This window comes from Corythoichthys intestinalis, chromosome 11 (genome assembly GCF_030265065.1).
Source record: "Corythoichthys intestinalis isolate RoL2023-P3 chromosome 11, ASM3026506v1, whole genome shotgun sequence".
Classification (NCBI taxonomy): Eukaryota; Metazoa; Chordata; class Actinopteri; order Syngnathiformes; family Syngnathidae; genus Corythoichthys; species Corythoichthys intestinalis.
In genome coordinates, this window is record NC_080405.1 from 6,218,654 (window position 1) to 6,238,047 (window position 19,394).

Consider the following 19,394-nt stretch of genomic DNA (forward strand, 5'->3'; position numbering starts at 1 on the left):
AAATTTTGTAAATGCCACAATATATTTTAATGAAGTACTTTTTTATTTATTTATTTATTTATTTTAAACTGGGCCGCATCAGAGGGATCACAGAGCTGCATGTTGCCCCTGAGCCATGGGTTGTTGATCCCTTGACTAGCTGCATGGATTGAAAAGAGCCATTTTGATATTAATTAACGCAACAGGAGCTGCACAGCTGTGTATCAAAATCTGGGATAATTAGGTAGAAAACTTTCAAATTGCTCTTATATCAGTGACCACAACAAAGGCTGTTAAACACTAGGGGCAGCCCATCAATTGTGGATGTGGGAGGGGACTTCTCAACGAAAATGAGCGGCGGCAGTCATTTTGGACAGAGCGGAAAGCCTTTTCGCCGAGGCCCAAAATGGAAACTTGTTATATTTTCACAGCGCTTCCTCGCTGACGTCATCAACGCATCCAATAGCAGATGGGCAGGCGTACGGATATCTGTGCTATTAGGCTGTTTCAGCAGACAGATACACGCAAATCACGGCCAACGAAACCTTGATAAATGCATTTTTTTTAATGTTTTGCGACCCCTGGGACACTGGAAAAATGACTCGCACATCTTCCTTGCTAAGCTAAATGATACCTCGATGTATGTTTGTATAAAAGTGCAGTTCACGAACAACAAAAAATCTTTACCTGCTCACTGAAACTAGTAAAACTTTTTATACGGCTATTAAAATGCCCCATACTCCTTGAAATAGGAAAAGTCAATTTCTTGTGCAACAATGAAAAGTAAATGCATTGCTGCTTGGGACAATAGTAAATATGCCCGCTGGAGTCCACCTGCTTTTCACTTTCAGGCAGCATCTACGTCAGCCTCCTTGGCTCCTCCCATTTTGCACTTGAGTGGGCCTCTTTTCACACTGGGTTGCCGCTAATGTGAAACAGCCTTAAAACATCTTACAAATCTAAAGCATGAAGCATCAACTGCACGGAAATTACTGTATTTCACACCATTAGCTTAAGAACAGTGTACCTCAGCTTCCATAGCTTCCTTGAGTTTTTGTGTATGTTGCGAGATTGCCTGCAAGGTTGCCTCCTGAGCTCCGATGGCCTGCAATGTGGCTTTAGCTGAGCTAGCCAATGAATCGTCAAGACTTACTGAAACAGCTGAAACACAGGAGACAAAGACATACACATAACCTTTTTCCAATTCTCAAGTATTAATGTATTTGTCTGCTATAAGATATATTTAACTGACATTGTTGATATATTCAGCCAATGATTTGTAAAGGAAAGTCTTGGAGCTCATTGTACAATGTCATTTAGGGCTGTCACCATTACTAGTTATTTGTATCATCGCTTGTCCTACTGATTATTTAATCGAATAATCAGTAACACCCTTCCCCTCTAATTTCATAAAAGACAGCTCATGAAACAAGAAAACATAAAACATTTAAAAATGATGGACTGATGGCCATGATGTTATTCATAGTCACGTATGGGTATGTTAATATGATACAACACCTGGTCTAATCTCCTAATATCCCACAGCTATTTTTTTTTTGTTTTTCGCGGTCCCTTTCAGTAACAGTTCAAGAAAAAAAAACCTTTTACATACATACAATGGACCATGCAGCAAGAGTGAATCATCTGCTTCCCAAAATCCACCACCAAATATACAAAACAATTGAACTGCATGTAAATTAAGGTTCTTGCCACACGCTACCATGATGCAACGCGAGAAATGTATAAAACAAGAAATTTCAATTTTTGGAGAAACTGCAATAGCTTTGCTGTGATGCTTTATGTATTGAGTCTCTCGCTGCATGTACATTTTTGAGGCATTTCAGGGTCACTTCCTGTTGATATGGGGGAAATTCAGGTCCTCTTCTTATTGTTATCGGGTCACTTCTTGTCAATGGAATTGACATTCATGGCCGTAATATGGCCGTCATTGGCATGGGCGTTGATGGTATGACCAGTTGATTGTCAATTGGCTTTAATGGGTTAAGTTTTGGTCAAAAAACACAACCACCAATAGTGATACGTTTTTGGGATTGCCAAAGTAGATTTTTGCAGGTCTGGGTTGGAAATCAGTAGGATTGAATGGAAGTTTTGTGCCATTGAAATGAATGGTGAAGAGGGCCATTGGAAATGATGGGAAATTTTGGCCATTAGAAATGAACGGGTATGTTTTTGGCAAAATCCGTCCAAACCGCACCTTTTTGTCAAAAATCGTATCCAACTTTTGTGCCACTTAGCTTCCTGATTTTTTCATGTGTAACTTTTTGGACATGGTGGAGAGTTATTATAGATGGTGGCTTTTGCATTACGTGCAAAGCTACCACCAATGACACAAAAGAGCCTCTAATAGAAGTTTAGTCTCCATAACTGTGGGCAAAATGGCCAAGAATATAGCACTGGATTATGCTGCTAGCAGAGCATCAGGCTGAGATTGTGAATCAACCTATTTTCGTAGTTATGGAGGAAAACACAGACAAGACTGAAAAAGCAGTTTCTGCTGTCGCACCCATCTTTCAAATAAACTGCTGTATTTTAAGCCAAAACAACTGTTTTGTTTGATAGAACAATATGTCTATATGCTGCAATAGCAAATTCATGGCGTATTAACCCCCCCGAACTATTTTTAAGTTGCCCGTTTTACCCTGGAAACCCCTGTTTACAGACATCGCGCAACCGCTTTTGTTTCAACGCAGCCATATAAAGAATTATATCATTCAAAATGTAATTTTTAGCTTAGAATCATTAATTGATGTCTAATATTTCGTAAAAACGACTTTAAAAAAATATTTATTCGCATATTTTAAAACTTTTAAACCTATTACGTCACATTGAAAAAAATGGTCTCTGTAAATAAGTCACGGATATCTACCTCATAACTATCACTTAATTGTATTTTTTTTGTTACTGTCGCATTTTCGCTGATATGTTAGATGATAAATAATCTATACAAAGAGAAATTGGGGGAAAAAAACAAAATGTTTAAAAGGGTAAATATATGAAAAAGAACATCTTGACCACTCCTTGATGTCTGCTATTTCTGCATTGAGACCCTTGTTATATTAACATGTTTCACCCATAAAATCCCCCCAAAATCCGGCTGTGGCCATTAACATCTGTGTTTCGACTACATGGCGTTTTTCAATCGAAACAAGGTAATTACGCGTCGTTAAAATCATGGCGTCTTTAATTACACTCTCTCATGCTCTCACCTCTAGTTAGGGTTTCACTGATTAAAAAAAAACTTTTTTTTTTTTTAAATGCCCTCCTGTTCAAAATTTTTCTTCCCCCAGAAAATTGAAATTTTAAGCTTTTCAATGATGTAGCACACGTGCATATAGGACAATTTTGAAATTTGGCCAAATTGGGGGTCTCTCAGCGGAACTTCAAGCCACCTGAGTGTTTTCGACCTAATTCATTTTTTTCCCCTCGAGTCCTAACACAGCACTTTGTATTGTAAGGATGTAAGCATAAACAAAAAATTGTTAAAATAATTTGGTTTATACTGTACTGTGATCTTACATGCAAGGATTTCCTGTTCGTCTACGTCTTGTTGAGCAAGTCTCGCTGTCACCTCTTCTACAGGACGTTCTCTGAGTGGTTCTGCTGGGGCTGTTGCTGCTACGGACTCTACTTCAGTGGGAATGGCAGCTGTTTCTTCAGTAACCTTATGGTCATGACACTCTTGGCACTCCTCTAGACAGACACATGAACACAAAATTATTATAGCTACGAAACATAAATTGTGGAATATAGTTAAATACATAGGATGGTTTTCTTAATTTTTCAGACATGAAGGACGCAGTACAGTAAGGAAAAGTATACCAGGGCGGTCGTACCTTTGACAGGTGTCACTGCGGTGTCGCATGGAGCAGGGACTGATGGTACTTCACTGATAGCTGAGATTATATGAGTTGCCTCAGCTGAAGCCTCTGCATGAGACACGAGACCATTAAATCTATTGATGCATGTATGTACCCCTATTACATGGAGAATATTCCTGATTACAGGGGGTATTCAGTTTTTTGATGGAGTTCTATTCCTACTAAGTTTGCAACAACTACTCGATTAAATTGATTAAAATCAATTAAAAAAATAGTTGCCAACTAATTTGATAATCGATTTTTGCCGGCAGCTGTGAGACATCCCGTTTTGGTCCCTTGTTCGTGTGTAATGTGAGAATGCAAACACACGCCAGTGATTAGGTCAAGAAAGAGAGAGAATTCACTGCTACACTCAGGTTGGGTTGGGAATCAATACAGGAATTTTACTAAGTGTCTTTTGTGTTGTTAGATCCAGTATGTTTCCGTCAGAGGTGAGTAAAGCTAGTAAATTGTATTGTTGGTGAGGCAATGTTATACAATCATTGAAGCTCGTAAAGACCAGCAAACGTACAATGGTGTTATACTTATATAGCGCTTTTCCACCTTTCAAGGCGCTCAAAGCACTTTACACTATATTGCCATCTACCTACTGGTGACGCAGCACCAGGAGCAATGTGGGGTTCAGTATCTTGCTCAAGGATACTTAGGCAAGTTCATCAGGGCGGAGAATTGAACCTACAACCTCTGGGTTGGGGGACAACTACTCTACCACTGAGCCACGCCATCCCCAAGAGACAAGTACAAGAGACACGAGAGAAAAATTAAATGTCCATGTTGTGTTTTTTTTCAACTGACAAAGTGTGGCGTGTGGATGTCAATTTCCAGATTAGCCAGTGTCCTCCCAGGTGATTTGTCGATCAAAAAATCCGTTGCTGATTGGTTGTAGTGCCAGACGGCAGCGACAGAAATAGAACCATTTAATCTTTTCTTATATCGCGGTGCTGGTCCGCGTGTGCACGAAATTTCATGTGCATTAACGTCACGTGTCACTTCGTCCCAAGAGAGTTGGCGATTTTCGCCTTGCCACGCTCGTTCCGTTGAAAATGTATTGACGCGAGCGACGTCGCCTCCTGTGTGTTTCACCCCTAACTTGAGTACATGTTGTGGCTACTCTAATAATGTATAACATTAATATACAGTGCTGGCCAAATGTATTGGCACCCCTGCAATTTCTGTCAAATAATGCTTAACTGCACCCAGAAAATGATTGCAATTACAAATGCTTTGGTAGTAATATGTTAATTTATTTTGCTTGCAATGAAAAACACTAAAGCCAATGGAAAAAAAAAAATCATTATCATTTAACACAAAAATCCAAAAATGGGCCGGAGAAAAGTATTGGCACCTTTTGAAAAATCATGTGATGCTTCTCTAATTTTTTTAATTAACAGCACCTGTTACTTACCTGTGGCACCTAACAGGTGCTGGTAATAACTAAATCACACTTGCAGCCAGTTAAAATGGATTAAAGTTGACTCAACCTCTGTCCTGTGTCCTTGTGTGTACCACATTGAGCATGGAGAAAAGAAAGAAGACCAAAGAACTGTCTGAGGATTTAAAAAGCAAAATTGTGAGGGAGCATGGGCAACCTCAAGGCTACAAGTCCATCTCCAAAGACCTGAATGTTCCTGTGTCTACGGTGCACAGTGTCATCAATAAGTGTAAAGCCCATGGCACTGTGGCTCACCGCCCTAGATGTGACCTGAAAAGAAAAATAGACAGAAGATTTCAACAAAAGATTGTGCAGCTGGTGGATAAAGAACCTCGACTAACATCCAAACAAGTTCATGCTGTCCTGCAGTCCGAGGGTACAACGGTGTTAACCCGTACTATCCGTCAGCGTCTGAATGAAAAGGGACTCTGTGGTAGGATACTCAGGAAGACTCCACTTCTGACCCTGAGGCATAAAAAAGCCAGGTTAGAGTTTGCCAAAACTTACCTCAGAAAGTCAAAAAAAATTTTGGAACAATGTTCTCTGGTCAGATGAGAGAAAAGTAGAGCTTTTTGGGAAAAGGTATCAACAGAGTTTTCAGGAAAAAAAACAAGGCCTTCAAAGAGAAGAGGACGGTCCCCACAGTCAAAGATGGCGAAGGATCCCTGATGTTTTGGGGTCGCTTTGCTACCTCTGGCACTGGACTGCTTGACCGAGTGCATGGAATTATGAAGTCTGAAGACTACCAACAACTTTTGCAGCACAATGTAGGGCCCAGTGTGAGAAAGCTGGGTCTGCCTCAGAGGTCATGGGTCTCCCAGCAGGACAATGACCCAAAACACACTTCAAAAAGCCCTAGAAAATGGTTTGAGAGTGAAAGCACTGGAGACTTACAGAATGGCCAGCAATGAGTCCAGACCTGAATCCTATAGAACACCTGTGTAAAGATCTGAAAATGTCAGTTTGGAGAACGCTCCCCTCAAATCTCGGAGACCTGGAGCAGTCGGCCAAAGAAGAATGGTCTAAAATTCCAGGAAAACATTGTAAGAATCTCACTGATGGATACCGGAAACGGTTGTTCGCATTTATTTTGTCTACCAAGTAATAGGCTAAGGGTGCCAATACTTTTGTCTGGCTCATTTTTGGAGTTTTGTGTAAAATGATAATGATTTATTTTTTTCATGCTCTTTTGTGTTTTTTCATCGCAAGCAAAATAAATGAAGATATTACTACCAAAGCATCTGTAAATGCAATCATTTTCTGGGAGAAATTGAGCATGATCTGACAGAATTGCAGGGGTGCCAATACTTTTGGCCAGCACTGTACAATCAGCACTAGTTCCTGAACACTCTATCTTGTTCCGTGCATCATTTCTTACACCAATTCGCATTAGTCAAGTTTGTTCATTCAGCTCTGAATACTTGAAGAAGAAAAAAATCCTATGGGTTTCGTAAAAACACAATTGACATCTACATGTTAAATACTATCCTATTATTGAACAGTGTTACATTAACTGAATAAGAGTAAGCAAGTAATAATTATTACATCACAACATAAATGAATTTTAAAAATGCTATTGAAAATAAAATGTAATAATAATTAATGATGACATCTCTTGATCTTAACCCTCACGGTATACTTGTATCAACTGAAAATAGGACCCCCTGTGTATGACTGTGTGGAAACAGGACTAAATGCTACAACTAGGGACGTCCCCGATCTGATAACGCAATCGGAAATCGTGCCAAGCACACCATTTTTCAGGGGACAATGGCATTGCGAAACAAAAAGAATATATTCGTTTTTTGCGCCGCAAAACTCCTAGAAAAAGCCGAAGAGGAAGTACTGTAAACAGTACAGTACTGTAACATGTTGGGAACAAAAAAATAATAATAAAAATTCTGTATCGAATCGGGACTCTGTATCAGCAGATTCTAAAATCAGGTGACTCAGGTGCAAAAATATGTGGGACATCCTAAGCAACAACAACCTAAAGCCAACAACAATGTAACCACAAGCAGCATTGACTAGACCTAATGTACAAACCACAATTACAAAAAAAACTTTCAAATTAATGGAATGTTTCCATTAAAGCATCAGATGACTGCTTACCCTTTGAGATGTCTGTGATTGCTTGTAAACAGAGGGTGAATTAATATTTACATTCGCATAATCTTTTACATCATAGCAATGTATACAGTAGAAGGCTCCATACTGTCAGGGCGACTTCATGTCTGACTCTAACCTTAAAAATTTAAAAGTCCAGCAACAAGGTTTGACAGCTTTCTGTGTCATCATAACTACATTTTGATTCCAACTATTTTCGAAGTTGATTCACCAACAGTGCATATCAGGTAGGGTTTTCACTGTTGGGCTGACCACCAGATTTTTTTCGTTCATTTTTTTTAAAGTATCAACTTCTTTCATTCGTTTGGCATGTTTCTGTTCATTTAAACAACAGTGGTTCAAAGAAACTTCACTCAAAATGATTGCACTGATTGTGCAGTAATTCATGAAAGACAACACGATCAACGAGAATGACAACCATTGACAATCATGTGCAGAATTTGAATTGGGTTAGTTATTGATGAGACACTTCTTACCTGCTAGGCTCTGCGCAGGCTGTACAGGGAGTGGAATAGCCACTTCAAGGGGACTCTCTGCAGATTCGTTCACTTTTTTTTCTTGCCTGGTTTTAGATACCTTTACCGCTTTTTCCATCATGGAGGGAGGTTGGGCCAACTCATTCTACAGAGCAGGAAGAGTTACTATTTAAAGGAGCAATATGTAAGATTTGCACTTCAATTATTCATTAAATAACCCAAATATATCAATAGACATTAAAGAGCATACGACATGAGAAAAAAAGTCTTAAATGGCATTATTATGTGAATTAGAATCATATTTTGAGACGATTCGACAATATGCAACAATTTAGCAAAGCGCAGATGACGAGAAATTAGTCTTTTAATCTGCTGGTTAGCCACGCCTACCATTATAGGGCTTTAGCGTCCCCAACAGGTGGATGACGTCAGCGGTAGGCTGGGCTCATCGGTTTTACAATTATGCCCATTGAGGGGGAATTATTCAGAATGAGGAAAACGCGACGAAGAGAGCCGCAAAATGTCATTGTTTCAGTCTCTCTGCTCCAATATTTTTACAGGATATTCTTCTTATCCAAGTATTTTTCCCCAATAGCTATATAAATGACTTGAGAAGGACCAGTCAGCCCGTCGAGGGGCAACTATTCACAACGAGGAAACGCGACGAAGAGAGCTACAAAATGTTATCGTTTCTGTCTCTTTACAGGATATTCTTTTTATCCAAGTATTTCCCCAATTGCTAAATAAATGGCATGGTCATGACAAATAACAGTTTTGTGCTAAATGGAATATGAAATAATAAAACTGCATTTATTCAGGACGACATGGCAAAATTACTCCATAATGGTCAAAACTGTCGACTTCACCTTTACTGTCGCACCTCCCGAATGATATTTTATGACACCTAAATCAGACATATGTCATTTCCCTTCCCCGGCTTCGGAGAATGTAAACAAACCAAAAGGCGTGACAGCTAGCCGACATGCTCACCCGAACCGAGTGATGTTTCAAAGTCTTCGAAGCGGAAAATCACACATAACTAGCCTGGATTATTTTGACATGACGACTGGGTTGTCGATTGTCTTCATGGATCGGCAAACCGCCCGGCAGAGAGCAATTTACAGTTCGTTCCCCGGAGGAGGGCGGCTGCAGTTGTTGTGGAGCTAACGTGGTGCTAATGTGCATGAGGAGAGCTTTTTACATGCCTATCAATGATCAAACGTACAGTGGGGAGAACAAGTATTTGATACACTGCCAATGGGTTTTCCCATTGTGAGTGTATCAAATACTTGTTCTCCCCACTGGAAGCAGTCCTTTATTTAAAGAAAGTTTGAAGTGTTTACTCTGTAATAGCTGTATTAATATTTGACATAATACTAAACAAGATGTTTACTCACTTCCTCGTAAGTCCAATGCTCCCACTGTAGTCGGGCTTGTTTTGGCCAATATCCAAGGTGAATCGGAACCTTTTGAAACTCCAAAAAGGCGCATACGCCTCTCCCTCATACAGAATGGTTTTTCTGCAGCCGTTTGGCTGGCGTGATGCGAAAAATAAACGTATTGATCCGCAAAATCAGCTGAATCCTTCGTCCTCATGCACAATAGTACGCTGTATAGTGAAGCGGACGCCTTCTACTGTACACGTCACAGCGCCCTCCTCCTCAATGCAAGACCGAAGCCGGAAGTCACTCATTTTCATGGCGCGGGATTCAAAAAACTAAATAAATATAACGATCGCTTCCACACACATCCAAGCTGTCCATATCATTCAGGAGCATAAAATACCGCATGTATTATGAAATAAACATGCTTTTTCGTGTCACATGCACTTTAAAGTAATATGTTTCTTGGAAATACTTCTAACACTGTTCTAAATGGTTATATGGTGCTTTTATTTTTTAAATGTTCACCGGAAAGACGTTCGCTAAGCTACTAACTGTAAGCTTAACACTCAGTAAAAAAAAAAAGTGTACTTCTATTTTCGTCATGCTTGTTTTGTCAGTAATAGATTTTTTTCCTTTTTTTCCTGAATCGTTTCGTGCAAGCGAAGTTTTCATGTTTGAAGTGTCACATTTTAATCCAAGTTTGCGTTTCGGAGAAGACTACCAATGTTTTATAGGAGGCCAAAGTGGTCAGTACATGGTCTTTTGGATGGATGAACTTTAGTTCTACGTTATGTTGATGACCAATAAACATCTGTGAAAGGAACTGGAGTGGGGCTGCAGCTATCGAATATTTTAGTAATCGACTGAGAATTCTATCGATTAATCGAGTAAGTGGATAAAACAAATATATTTTTAGGTGAAGAGCAATTATAAATATACATGAGAAAACAAGACATTTCATCTAATCTTGAACCATTTTTAGTCAATCAATGTCTTTATTTTCGATGTAGATTGTTGAAAACAGCCAACAATTGCATCTCATATGTAACTAGAATAAAAAAAAAAAAAAAGACTAATTCACTGCTTTCACTCAAAAAACCTTTAGATCTTATTAAATATATATACAGTATATGTACACCTAAAAATGCCGTTACGCTTGATAAGACACATCATTTAAAAGTTTGGATTTTTTCCCACGTGTTTCAAATGAATTTCCACTTGTGTCAAGCTATAAATTCTAGTTAAGTTTTAAGTTAGTCTAAACTGTAAGTCCTGATAGGATTTTGAGTTTTTGCAATGTTCAAAATAAATGTTTTATACAAGCTGTGTTGGAGCACATTAGGGACCAGTGCTACTTGGTGTTTTATCCAACAATGACTACTGAGCTAAAATTGATAGTTATCATTATTGAGTTTTTATTTTACACCCTCATCACTCCACAACGCTATGTTATGTTAAAGCCTGTATGTAAGACATGTTCGCCATGCATCAACAGTGGTCATAATTAATAAAAACCTAGCCCTCCGCAGGGCTAACGTTACGTGAGCTAGTAGTGACAGTAACGTTGATCTTATTTATTAGCGCTTAGCGCTCTTTATTAGCGCTTAGCGCTCTACTGCTTTAAGATGGCACCTGTTTACTAACGCTGCCCAGACGCGGCCGAGTCTGTCATTTTGCATCTAGTTCGACATACATGTGATCTCTATGAGACTCATCAGACACTACCTGCTATCAACGTTGCATCGTGCGGGCTAGTATTTAGCAACGTCGGCGTCGTTTGTAGCGGCTGTCGGCTGCGGTAAGTTTTTTTTTTTTTTTTTTTTTTTGCTTCTTCCTCTACGCACGTAACATCAGCGCGTTGTCCCGCATTAAAAGTAGTCCGAGCAAAACGTGATGCTTAGAGCTGTCAAAATAAACGATTATTCGAGGTGAATAAAATTACTCGGATCAGTTTTTAAACTCGAATTACTCGAGTTGCTCGAGTATTCGTTTCAGCTCTAAACTGGAGTTTCATATGCAATCAGCACGCACGTGTGCCGAGTGCATGCAGCGCACACAAACACATGAACTCACAAATGTATGCACACACTCGACGATAAAATTAACGCCCTCATTTTTATTTTCCGTGCGATAAATTGACTTGCTCATATTGCAAGAGCGTGCACTAATCCTACAAGCACATGTACTTCTACTACAAGTTGGTCACCACGACCAGCTCAGCAAAGCTACCCATGCATTTTCTATCCAAACTACAACATGAAAAATAAACATATAGCATTATTGCTCCTTCAAATGTGCATGTGTACCTAATATTTCGGCTAGAACGAACATACAGCCCAAGGTAGGCACAATCAATGACCGAACAATAACTTAATTTCCTAAATATGTTCTGGCTTCCTGGTATTTCAAAACATCTCTAACAAAGGTAAGTAACGGTAAGCTCACCTTTTTTTTGACAGGAAGACCTGCTTCTTGGGTAGCAGGTCCTAATGCAAACTCCAACAGCTTATCTGAATAAGGAACATTTTTCTCCACAGTTTCTCTGAACTTGTGGTCCCACTTGGCGTAGATTACCGTTCCTCCGATGACACCACCGACAGTCATCAAACCAGCGGTAACTACTTTGGCAGCACCACTGAGGGATACAAATGATGAGATTTGCTTTTTCTGCCCCGCTGTTGCATTTGCAGGCATTACCTGCTTTCGCCTGCTGTGTAGTGTCTGCAGGGCTGCAGACTGTTACGATTGGTTCGCCCATAGTGTTTCTAAGAAAGCAAAAGGTTACAAACAGCGGTCTCAAACCGACTCCACAAAGGGCCGCAGTGGGTCCTGGTTTTTGTTCCAACAGATCCAGCACAAACAGTTCAACCAATGAGGTTTCTACTAACATAAGCAGCACCTGATTGCAATCAACTGATTACACTTGTAAGAAACCAGATTGGTGAAAAGGTATTTGTCTCGTTTGGTTGGAATGAAATCCAGTACCCCCTGCGGCCCTTTGAGGACCGGTTTGAGACCACTGGTTACAAACAATGTAAAATTGATTTACAGGAGTGCATGACCACCGTAACATAAACCAGTACATAAACCACCTTGTTGGGGGGGGGGGGGGGGGGGGGGGGGGCAAAAATCATCAACTCTCAACCGAATAAGATCAGTTTAATACACATTTCAACCAGGCCTTTTAAATTGTCTAACTTGCAATACACTTTAAAAATAATATACAAGTTGGTTATTTAAACTGTTGCAACGAGGTAATAGCATACCTTTAGATACCGGGTTTGAATCCCGCTGCTACTGACACCATACTATTTTATTTTTTAAAACACTGTTCATATACATTTTGCAGCTGATCGGGAATTGCAAACCCGCCTCAGGTGTAAATGGAGTGTAATTATACAGTGATCCCGTGTTTTTCAAGTTTTATGGAGACAAGAAACTGCCGCGATAAGTGAAAAACCGCAAAATTTTGTGTGTGTGTTCAATAGAGGTTGGAATTTTTGTGCACCTAAAGATTCGATTACGATTCAGAAGCTACGATTCGATTATAAATCGATTATTGATGACCCCCCCCCCCCCCGCTATTAGGTGCTAATGTTTTGTACATTACCGTAATTGTCGGACTATAAGCCGCTACTTTTTTCCTTCATTTTGAATCCTGTGGCTTATAGTCCAGTGCGGCTTATTTGTTGATTTATTTCGGTTAGAACACTTTATTTGACAGCGGTGTCATAAGACCATCATAATTATGACATGACACTGTCATGGGCATTACTGAATGCTTATGTCATTAAGTGTCATCTGGCAAATGATGTCACTAACTCCATTTATGTCCAGCTTGAATTTTTACATCCAAAAGTGAGATCATTTGCCAGATAACACTAAATGACATCTGTTATAAGCATTCATAAATGCTCATGACAGTGTCATATCATAAATATCATTGTCTAATGACAGTCTTATGGCGCCACTGTCAAATATAGTGTTACCAAATACCATAACTAGCAATAATGAAACAACTGGAACAGTAACTGAAGAAATAATGAGCACAGAACATGAATTTTGATAGTTATTTGCATCTGTCGCGCTGCAATGCATGCTAGGAGGCATATTGGACATCAACAATGTTGACCGCAGGTGGTAGCAGAGGTTGAATGTCTCGCCCAAGGGAGCAGTGATGACCAAATGAAGCTTCTTGAAGCAATGAAGCTTTGCAACCAAGTGGTTCAAAGCTTCATGGGGGTTCATTAGGTCTTATGAAAGTCGTTTGATTTTGCTGTCAAATGAAGTATTACCGGTTAATATCTTTTGATGTTAATATCCCATAATAGAGTGAGGACAGCTGCGGCTTATAGTAAGGTGTGGCTTATCTATGAACAAATGCCGTTTTCATGCCAATTTTTGTGGGTGGCGGCTTATAGTCAGGTGCGCCTTATAGTGAGAAAATTAGGGTAGTTACAAAAACTGTTTAAAAAAAAAAAAAAAAGCCTCGCAGGCTTAAATAAACGACTATTTCAGTATCAAGTTAACAGTTGAAAACAATAAATAATATACTCAAATCCCTATTCTGTATCAGCAGCTTTAAACTACATTCAATTAATTTAATGTTGTGAATCAACCGTTAAAGCTGTTAAAATTGCTCCTGTTATTCCATAATTTCACTTTTGTCTACTTTCGACATGTGAAAGTTTTAAAACTATTTTAAAGATAGATTCAAGTCAATATGTTACCGATTTAGGAGTATTTTAGATCAAAAGTTAATTAGGTTCGCTTGGAAGGTTCGCTACAACAGCCTTGCAGGGAAGTCTACTGCTTTAAGATGGCGGCCGTTTACTAACGCCTGCATCTAGCTTTCTGCACATGTGCTGCTATCGCCACTGAGTCTATTTTGCATCTAGTCATATATAAATATGATATCTACCTTAACATTATATGGACGTACTTTGCAGCAGCTCTCGGCAGCAGTCAGGTATGTTGTTGTTTTTTTTATCTCGCGGCATGAGTTGAGCTAGAGCCGTGAGTTGAGCATTGGTATTACCCGAGGGGCCGGGTAATGACAAGCAAGATGTTTAGCTACTCTCGCTCCGTTCCTCATTGTGTCCCGAAGACCGCGCGGCGCGCTGAGTGTGTTTTACTTCCGCTTTACTTGACATATTTCAATAATCGGAATTTGGATGTTTGTGAATCGTTCTCGAATCTTCCACGGCCGAATCGCGAATGATCTAAGAATTAGAAATTTCGCACACCTCTAGTGTTCAATGTATTTATTCAGATTTAGCATTGGAATGAGATACATATATGACATGTTTTTTCACTTTTTTTCCCCAAACTATAATTAAAAAATCTATATGTATTTTAATAATTTTTTTGGCACTTCAAATCTAATTTTTATGATAAGTTTTAAATATGTTACTGTCCCACCAAAATATTTTTAAAAAGATTAAAGCAGTAGAAAAATGCTTGGCTTTATCAAATGCTTTATTGAGTGAGTCTACTCAAATCTGCTCAAAGTACTCACTTACACACGAGTTGCCACAGCAACTGTTTAACAAGTTAAACGATGATTGAGCCATGCGGCGCTTTTGTAGTTCGTGACTCTGGCAAGATGAAACACAAACATCTGTCAATCATCTTTAACTTTAATAAGCAACTCCAGTGCACGCGCACTGCCTGACGAAGAAAGAGCAGGGAGAGAGAGGGAGGAAAGGAGGAAGAGTGAGACTACGCGATCAACTCGAGACAGCTCATCTGCATTTTATTTTTTTAATTGAAAAATAAAGTTTGAAGAACGAAGTAGCGAGGGATCATTGTATAGCGCATTAATTCACATGGTTACCACGCCCAAAGTGCTTTACATTAGCATACATTTACCCTTTCATGCACACACTAATGGTGCTGCCATGCAAGGTGCTGCCAACCCATTGGGGGAAATTAGGGCTCAATGGCTTGCTCAAGGGCACTTCGACAGTGGGCAGCTTCGGTCCCAGGACAATCCACGGCCGATGTGTGTGTATGCTTATTCAAAATTTACGACAAAAGTAATAATTATATTTTTACATGTTCCCCTTAATACTAATGTCTATTGACGAGCCTGTGTATTAGTAGTGGAAAGATTAAGACCGGTAGGTGGCAGAGTTTAAACAGAGGATACAGTGGACTGTACGATCGTAAATGGCATGATGTGGTTAACCCTGAAAAGGGTTATGGCACAGGTGTAAAATCTACAACTGCCACAGCATCATCATGTGTGGCCCACTAAAGCAAAACAAAAACAAAAATCTGGTATCTAACTATCATTTCAAAATTGTCAAGTAATATCAAGAAACATTTGTGTGTCACATTTTCCATAACTTGCGATTTAAAATTTAACTCATTGGCTGTCATTGAGGGCGCCAGACGTCCAATCCATTTCGATTGGGAGCACTGTCCTCCCAGTCAAAATGTTAGCCTGTCAGTGGCACTGAAACATGAGCATTTGCAGCCAGTTCTCCCTGATTAAATGAATTGGATGAGTATCGTTGTCAATGGTAGGCAATGAGATAATTTGCTGTTGACAAAAGTACAAGTAAAAGTACTTGGCAAGGTGCAATCTTGTTATGTTTGTGCATAAATAATTATGTGGAATGGGGGCTATAATAGGCATGATTCATTCAAATACGCAGCCGCTGTTGGGGAAATTAAAACCTAATTACATATGCCATTTATGACATAATCATAAATTAGCCCTGGGCTGCGGGGCGCTGAATGACAACTCCTCTTGCTAGCATGCTAATGCTAATATACGCATTTGTTCAACGGCCTGGTGGAAAAAAATAAGAGTTGATGTAGTGTTCGGGTCTTACCCAGAGTGAAGAATTTGCACTTCTGACACAAGCCCTCAGCATGATCCCAAAAGTCCTTTTGTCCTTAACGTCCAACTGAATTAACCTGCACTGCAGCCGTGACTTTTCCCCTTGGTTGCATCTGCTGCTCAAGCTATAGATATCACATATATATGGCTAGATATTTGTGGCACGCTGTTAGCCTCGGGGAGGGCAGCAAGACTTGTCGGCCATTTTGTGTCAGCCCCATTCGCTAGACATGCGTGTGCTTCGGAATAAAAACTAACAGATTGCCCAATTTTCTATCGATTTTCCAAAGGCTTTGTGTTTCATTCACGCCAGAGAATGTCATTTTACCGTATTCTTAAAAATATTTTATTAATACTATATATTTTTTCACCATTTAGCCAGAATCATTGCCACGTTAATAGTTATTTATTTAAAAACCAAACCGTTCGTGATTAGCCAACAAGAACCCGTAGAATTAAGAGTATTTAGATGGCGTAAAATCACACGTCTATGCAGTACAGCTAACCAGAAATTCCGACGTAAGAAAGCCGCCAATTAACTTTGCCGTTGATATCTAGCCTGATATATAAAATATCTACGGCTCAAGCAAAGGCTTCTTCTTGGGGCAATCGTCATATGGCGCGCAAATAAGTCAGCGCCACCACCAGACAGGAGTAGTATTGCATTTAAAAAAATGTAACATTTAATTAAACGCTTGGCCTAAAACCATAGGCGGATTTTGAATTTTTGGGCAAGGGGGCACAACATGTTGATGACCCCGAAATGCAGTGTCAGCAATAAAATTAACTTACAATAATATGCTTCGGACAGCTGTACTTTTCGCCAAGATCGTCATCCATTGATTATGGTGGCTTGCCAATGTAGTTACCCTCGTCAAAAATTGTACCCCCTGGACGGAGTCACTGCGCTGCACTGATTTGCTTGATTTCCATGTTTAGTTGAGGTAGTTACCTACGATGTTTTAAAACATGGCCCATCCATCAAAAAAAAAACTTCTTTTCTTCTGTTGTATAACATAACATACGTGCTGAACATAAAAAAGGCCGTTTTATTGTTTTAGTCATGGGATGACCTATAGACCCTACTCACCAACGTCACAGAATGACGTGTCGCTGTATCCGGCCGCCATATTGTCCGTCTTTGTTTATCCGTATTCTCAATGGTTTCAATTTGTCGTGCAATTTATAGTGCAATTCATGGAAGCCCCGGTGCTTTCAGACGCTGTAAACTCATTGGATGCGTTGCATAAAAGGCGTTATGTGGAAAAGCTTCAGTCTATCCATTCGCCAGATCCATATTTGATGCCTAAATCGATATTTTTCGACCCGCTGTCTTCGCCCACTCTGCCTGACATCTGTGGCCTATACTACGAACCGAGTTCAACCTCCCCAGAAGTAATCCAGTTTACCATCGGGTAACCGGAGTTGACAAAACCTGGTTGTCTAGTTTGTGGTCAATCGGTGCTACGACGCTGATTATGAGGTTGATTAGTCGAACCTGTGTCAACCCAGTCAGAGTTACTGCGCGTTCACATAAAAGGGGGCGGTGACCAGTCAAACACTACTTGTGACGATGGCACGGGCACCTTACTTCACGGAGGAGGAATGCGCGATGATCATGTGGAATTATGAGGAATTAAAATCCGCCCTCACCGCGAAATCCAACACCGCTTCGGCGAGTAGAGCGCAACGGGTCTGTTGACAGCGAATTTACAGATCGTGTGATTTGTGAATGCGTCAATATGCCAGTTTACTTATGTCCATGAAAAGAAATAAAGCCTGCTGTCAGGACAATAAAATAAGATTTGGTACATTAACAGTAAGAAATAATTGTCACGCATCACCACACGAAACAGGATGATTGTATGTTTAGTCCCCTTGACTGTATGAATACGTATGTTCTTTTTTTTAGTTTGGGCCTAAAAAATCCAGCCCGACCCGACCCGAGTCCGATCAATAAACTTGATTTGCAGGCCCGAGCCCGACAACCCCCCCCCTCCCCCCAAAAAATTATGTTATATTTGTGAGGACTCAGAAGAAGGAAATGCGGGGATGCCATGCGTTGTTGCGTAAATAAAAGCCCGTCTTTTGTAACGATTTTTCACAGTTAAACAAGACTGTAAGATGCATATTCAATAAACATTTATATCTTTTATATTTGTGCGTCTGTCCTATCAGTGGATTTGACATTTAATTTAATCTCCTTGAGTTGGCAGAAAAAAACACAAGTTTTCTCAATGTTTAAATAGTCTACATATTTCTATGATTATTATAAATGCATCAATTTGAAGCGTTTCCATACCCCACTCCGAATCGCACGGCATACAGTGTTCTTACGCAGATATTCAGCATCACCGATGGAATACATATATTGTCCCTGGCGAAAGAGCGCACGGACAGGCACACACAATCTGCGCGGTTGTGAGGGCCTGACTCGGCGGGTTACATTAGTGACGTCTGCCTAGATCAGTTGGCACAGGGAAAGAATTCCCTCAGCTGAAAATCTATATCTTTCATGGAGAACATCTTCCGGGTACGCCAGCGGATTCTGGCGGTCCCGAAATACCCGTGCCCTCCGGAGAGAGAGCCCCTCACAATCCGCGCGCCAATGTCGTATGGGTCGTCCAAGTACGCTGTCATTGTCAGGAGGACACGTCCGCTGAGGAGTGCTGTTTAAATAGAGCGTGGTTAATTGGAATCCTGATGTTAAGCAAGATCTAACTCTGACACGACCAGGTTTGGCGTGTGTTGCCATGGCAACACTTCTCGGTTCCAACATATCCACCTTTCGTAGTCTCGCATAGCCGCGAACTTACGTCGCACGTGATAAAGTTACTCTCGAAGTTACCCTGCTAAGCCAGAAAACCGGCTTCGTAGTATAGGCCACTGCTACCCTGATATCTACAACTATCTTGTCCACACAAAATCAGCCTATTCTCACGAAAGTTAGAAAAACTTTAAGAGCAGCACTCTAAGCAACATTGCCCCGTGTGACCCTTTACTTCCAATTTTCTAAAACGGCGACAATCAATAAAAAAAAAAGTTGACTGCGATGGCCGGCGCTTCAAGGATAGGTGAATATTGGACAATTTCTTCAATAAAACACGCAACAACTGTGTCTGCCTCATTTACAAAGAGACAGTCGCTGTTTTCAGAGTTCGATGTGACGCGATGATAACAAGACACGCTGACATGTACGACATTACAGGAAGCAAGAAATTATAGCAACTTGAAGCTAGTTTAATT

The 19,394-nt window shown here is 40.1% G+C and overlaps 1 protein-coding gene across 2 annotated transcripts in view; it reads right to left on the reverse strand.

Moving 5' to 3' along the window:
* The window catches only part of immt (inner membrane protein, mitochondrial (mitofilin)), a 32,880-nt gene extending 16,284 nt beyond the window's left edge, over positions 1 to 16,596 (reverse strand). The window contains exons 1-8 of one of the 2 annotated variants that reach the window (XM_057850817.1): positions 16,141 to 16,596; positions 11,996 to 12,063; positions 11,744 to 11,933; positions 7,914 to 8,058; positions 7,423 to 7,443; positions 3,834 to 3,926; positions 3,517 to 3,690; positions 1,007 to 1,140 (exon numbers count right to left, since the gene is read on the reverse strand). In XM_057850817.1, coding sequence (XP_057706800.1) covers positions 1,007 to 1,140; positions 3,517 to 3,690; positions 3,834 to 3,926; positions 7,423 to 7,443; positions 7,914 to 8,058; positions 11,744 to 11,933; positions 11,996 to 12,063; positions 16,141 to 16,182 — 867 coding nt within the window. In that variant the 5' untranslated portion in view covers positions 16,183 to 16,596. The remainder of the gene's footprint in view (positions 1 to 1,006; positions 1,141 to 3,516; positions 3,691 to 3,833; positions 3,927 to 7,422; positions 7,444 to 7,913; positions 8,059 to 11,743; positions 11,934 to 11,995; positions 12,064 to 16,140) is intronic. The other variant, XM_057850818.1, reaches the window with a different exon arrangement.
* Between the last annotated feature and the right edge of the window lie 2,798 nt (positions 16,597 to 19,394).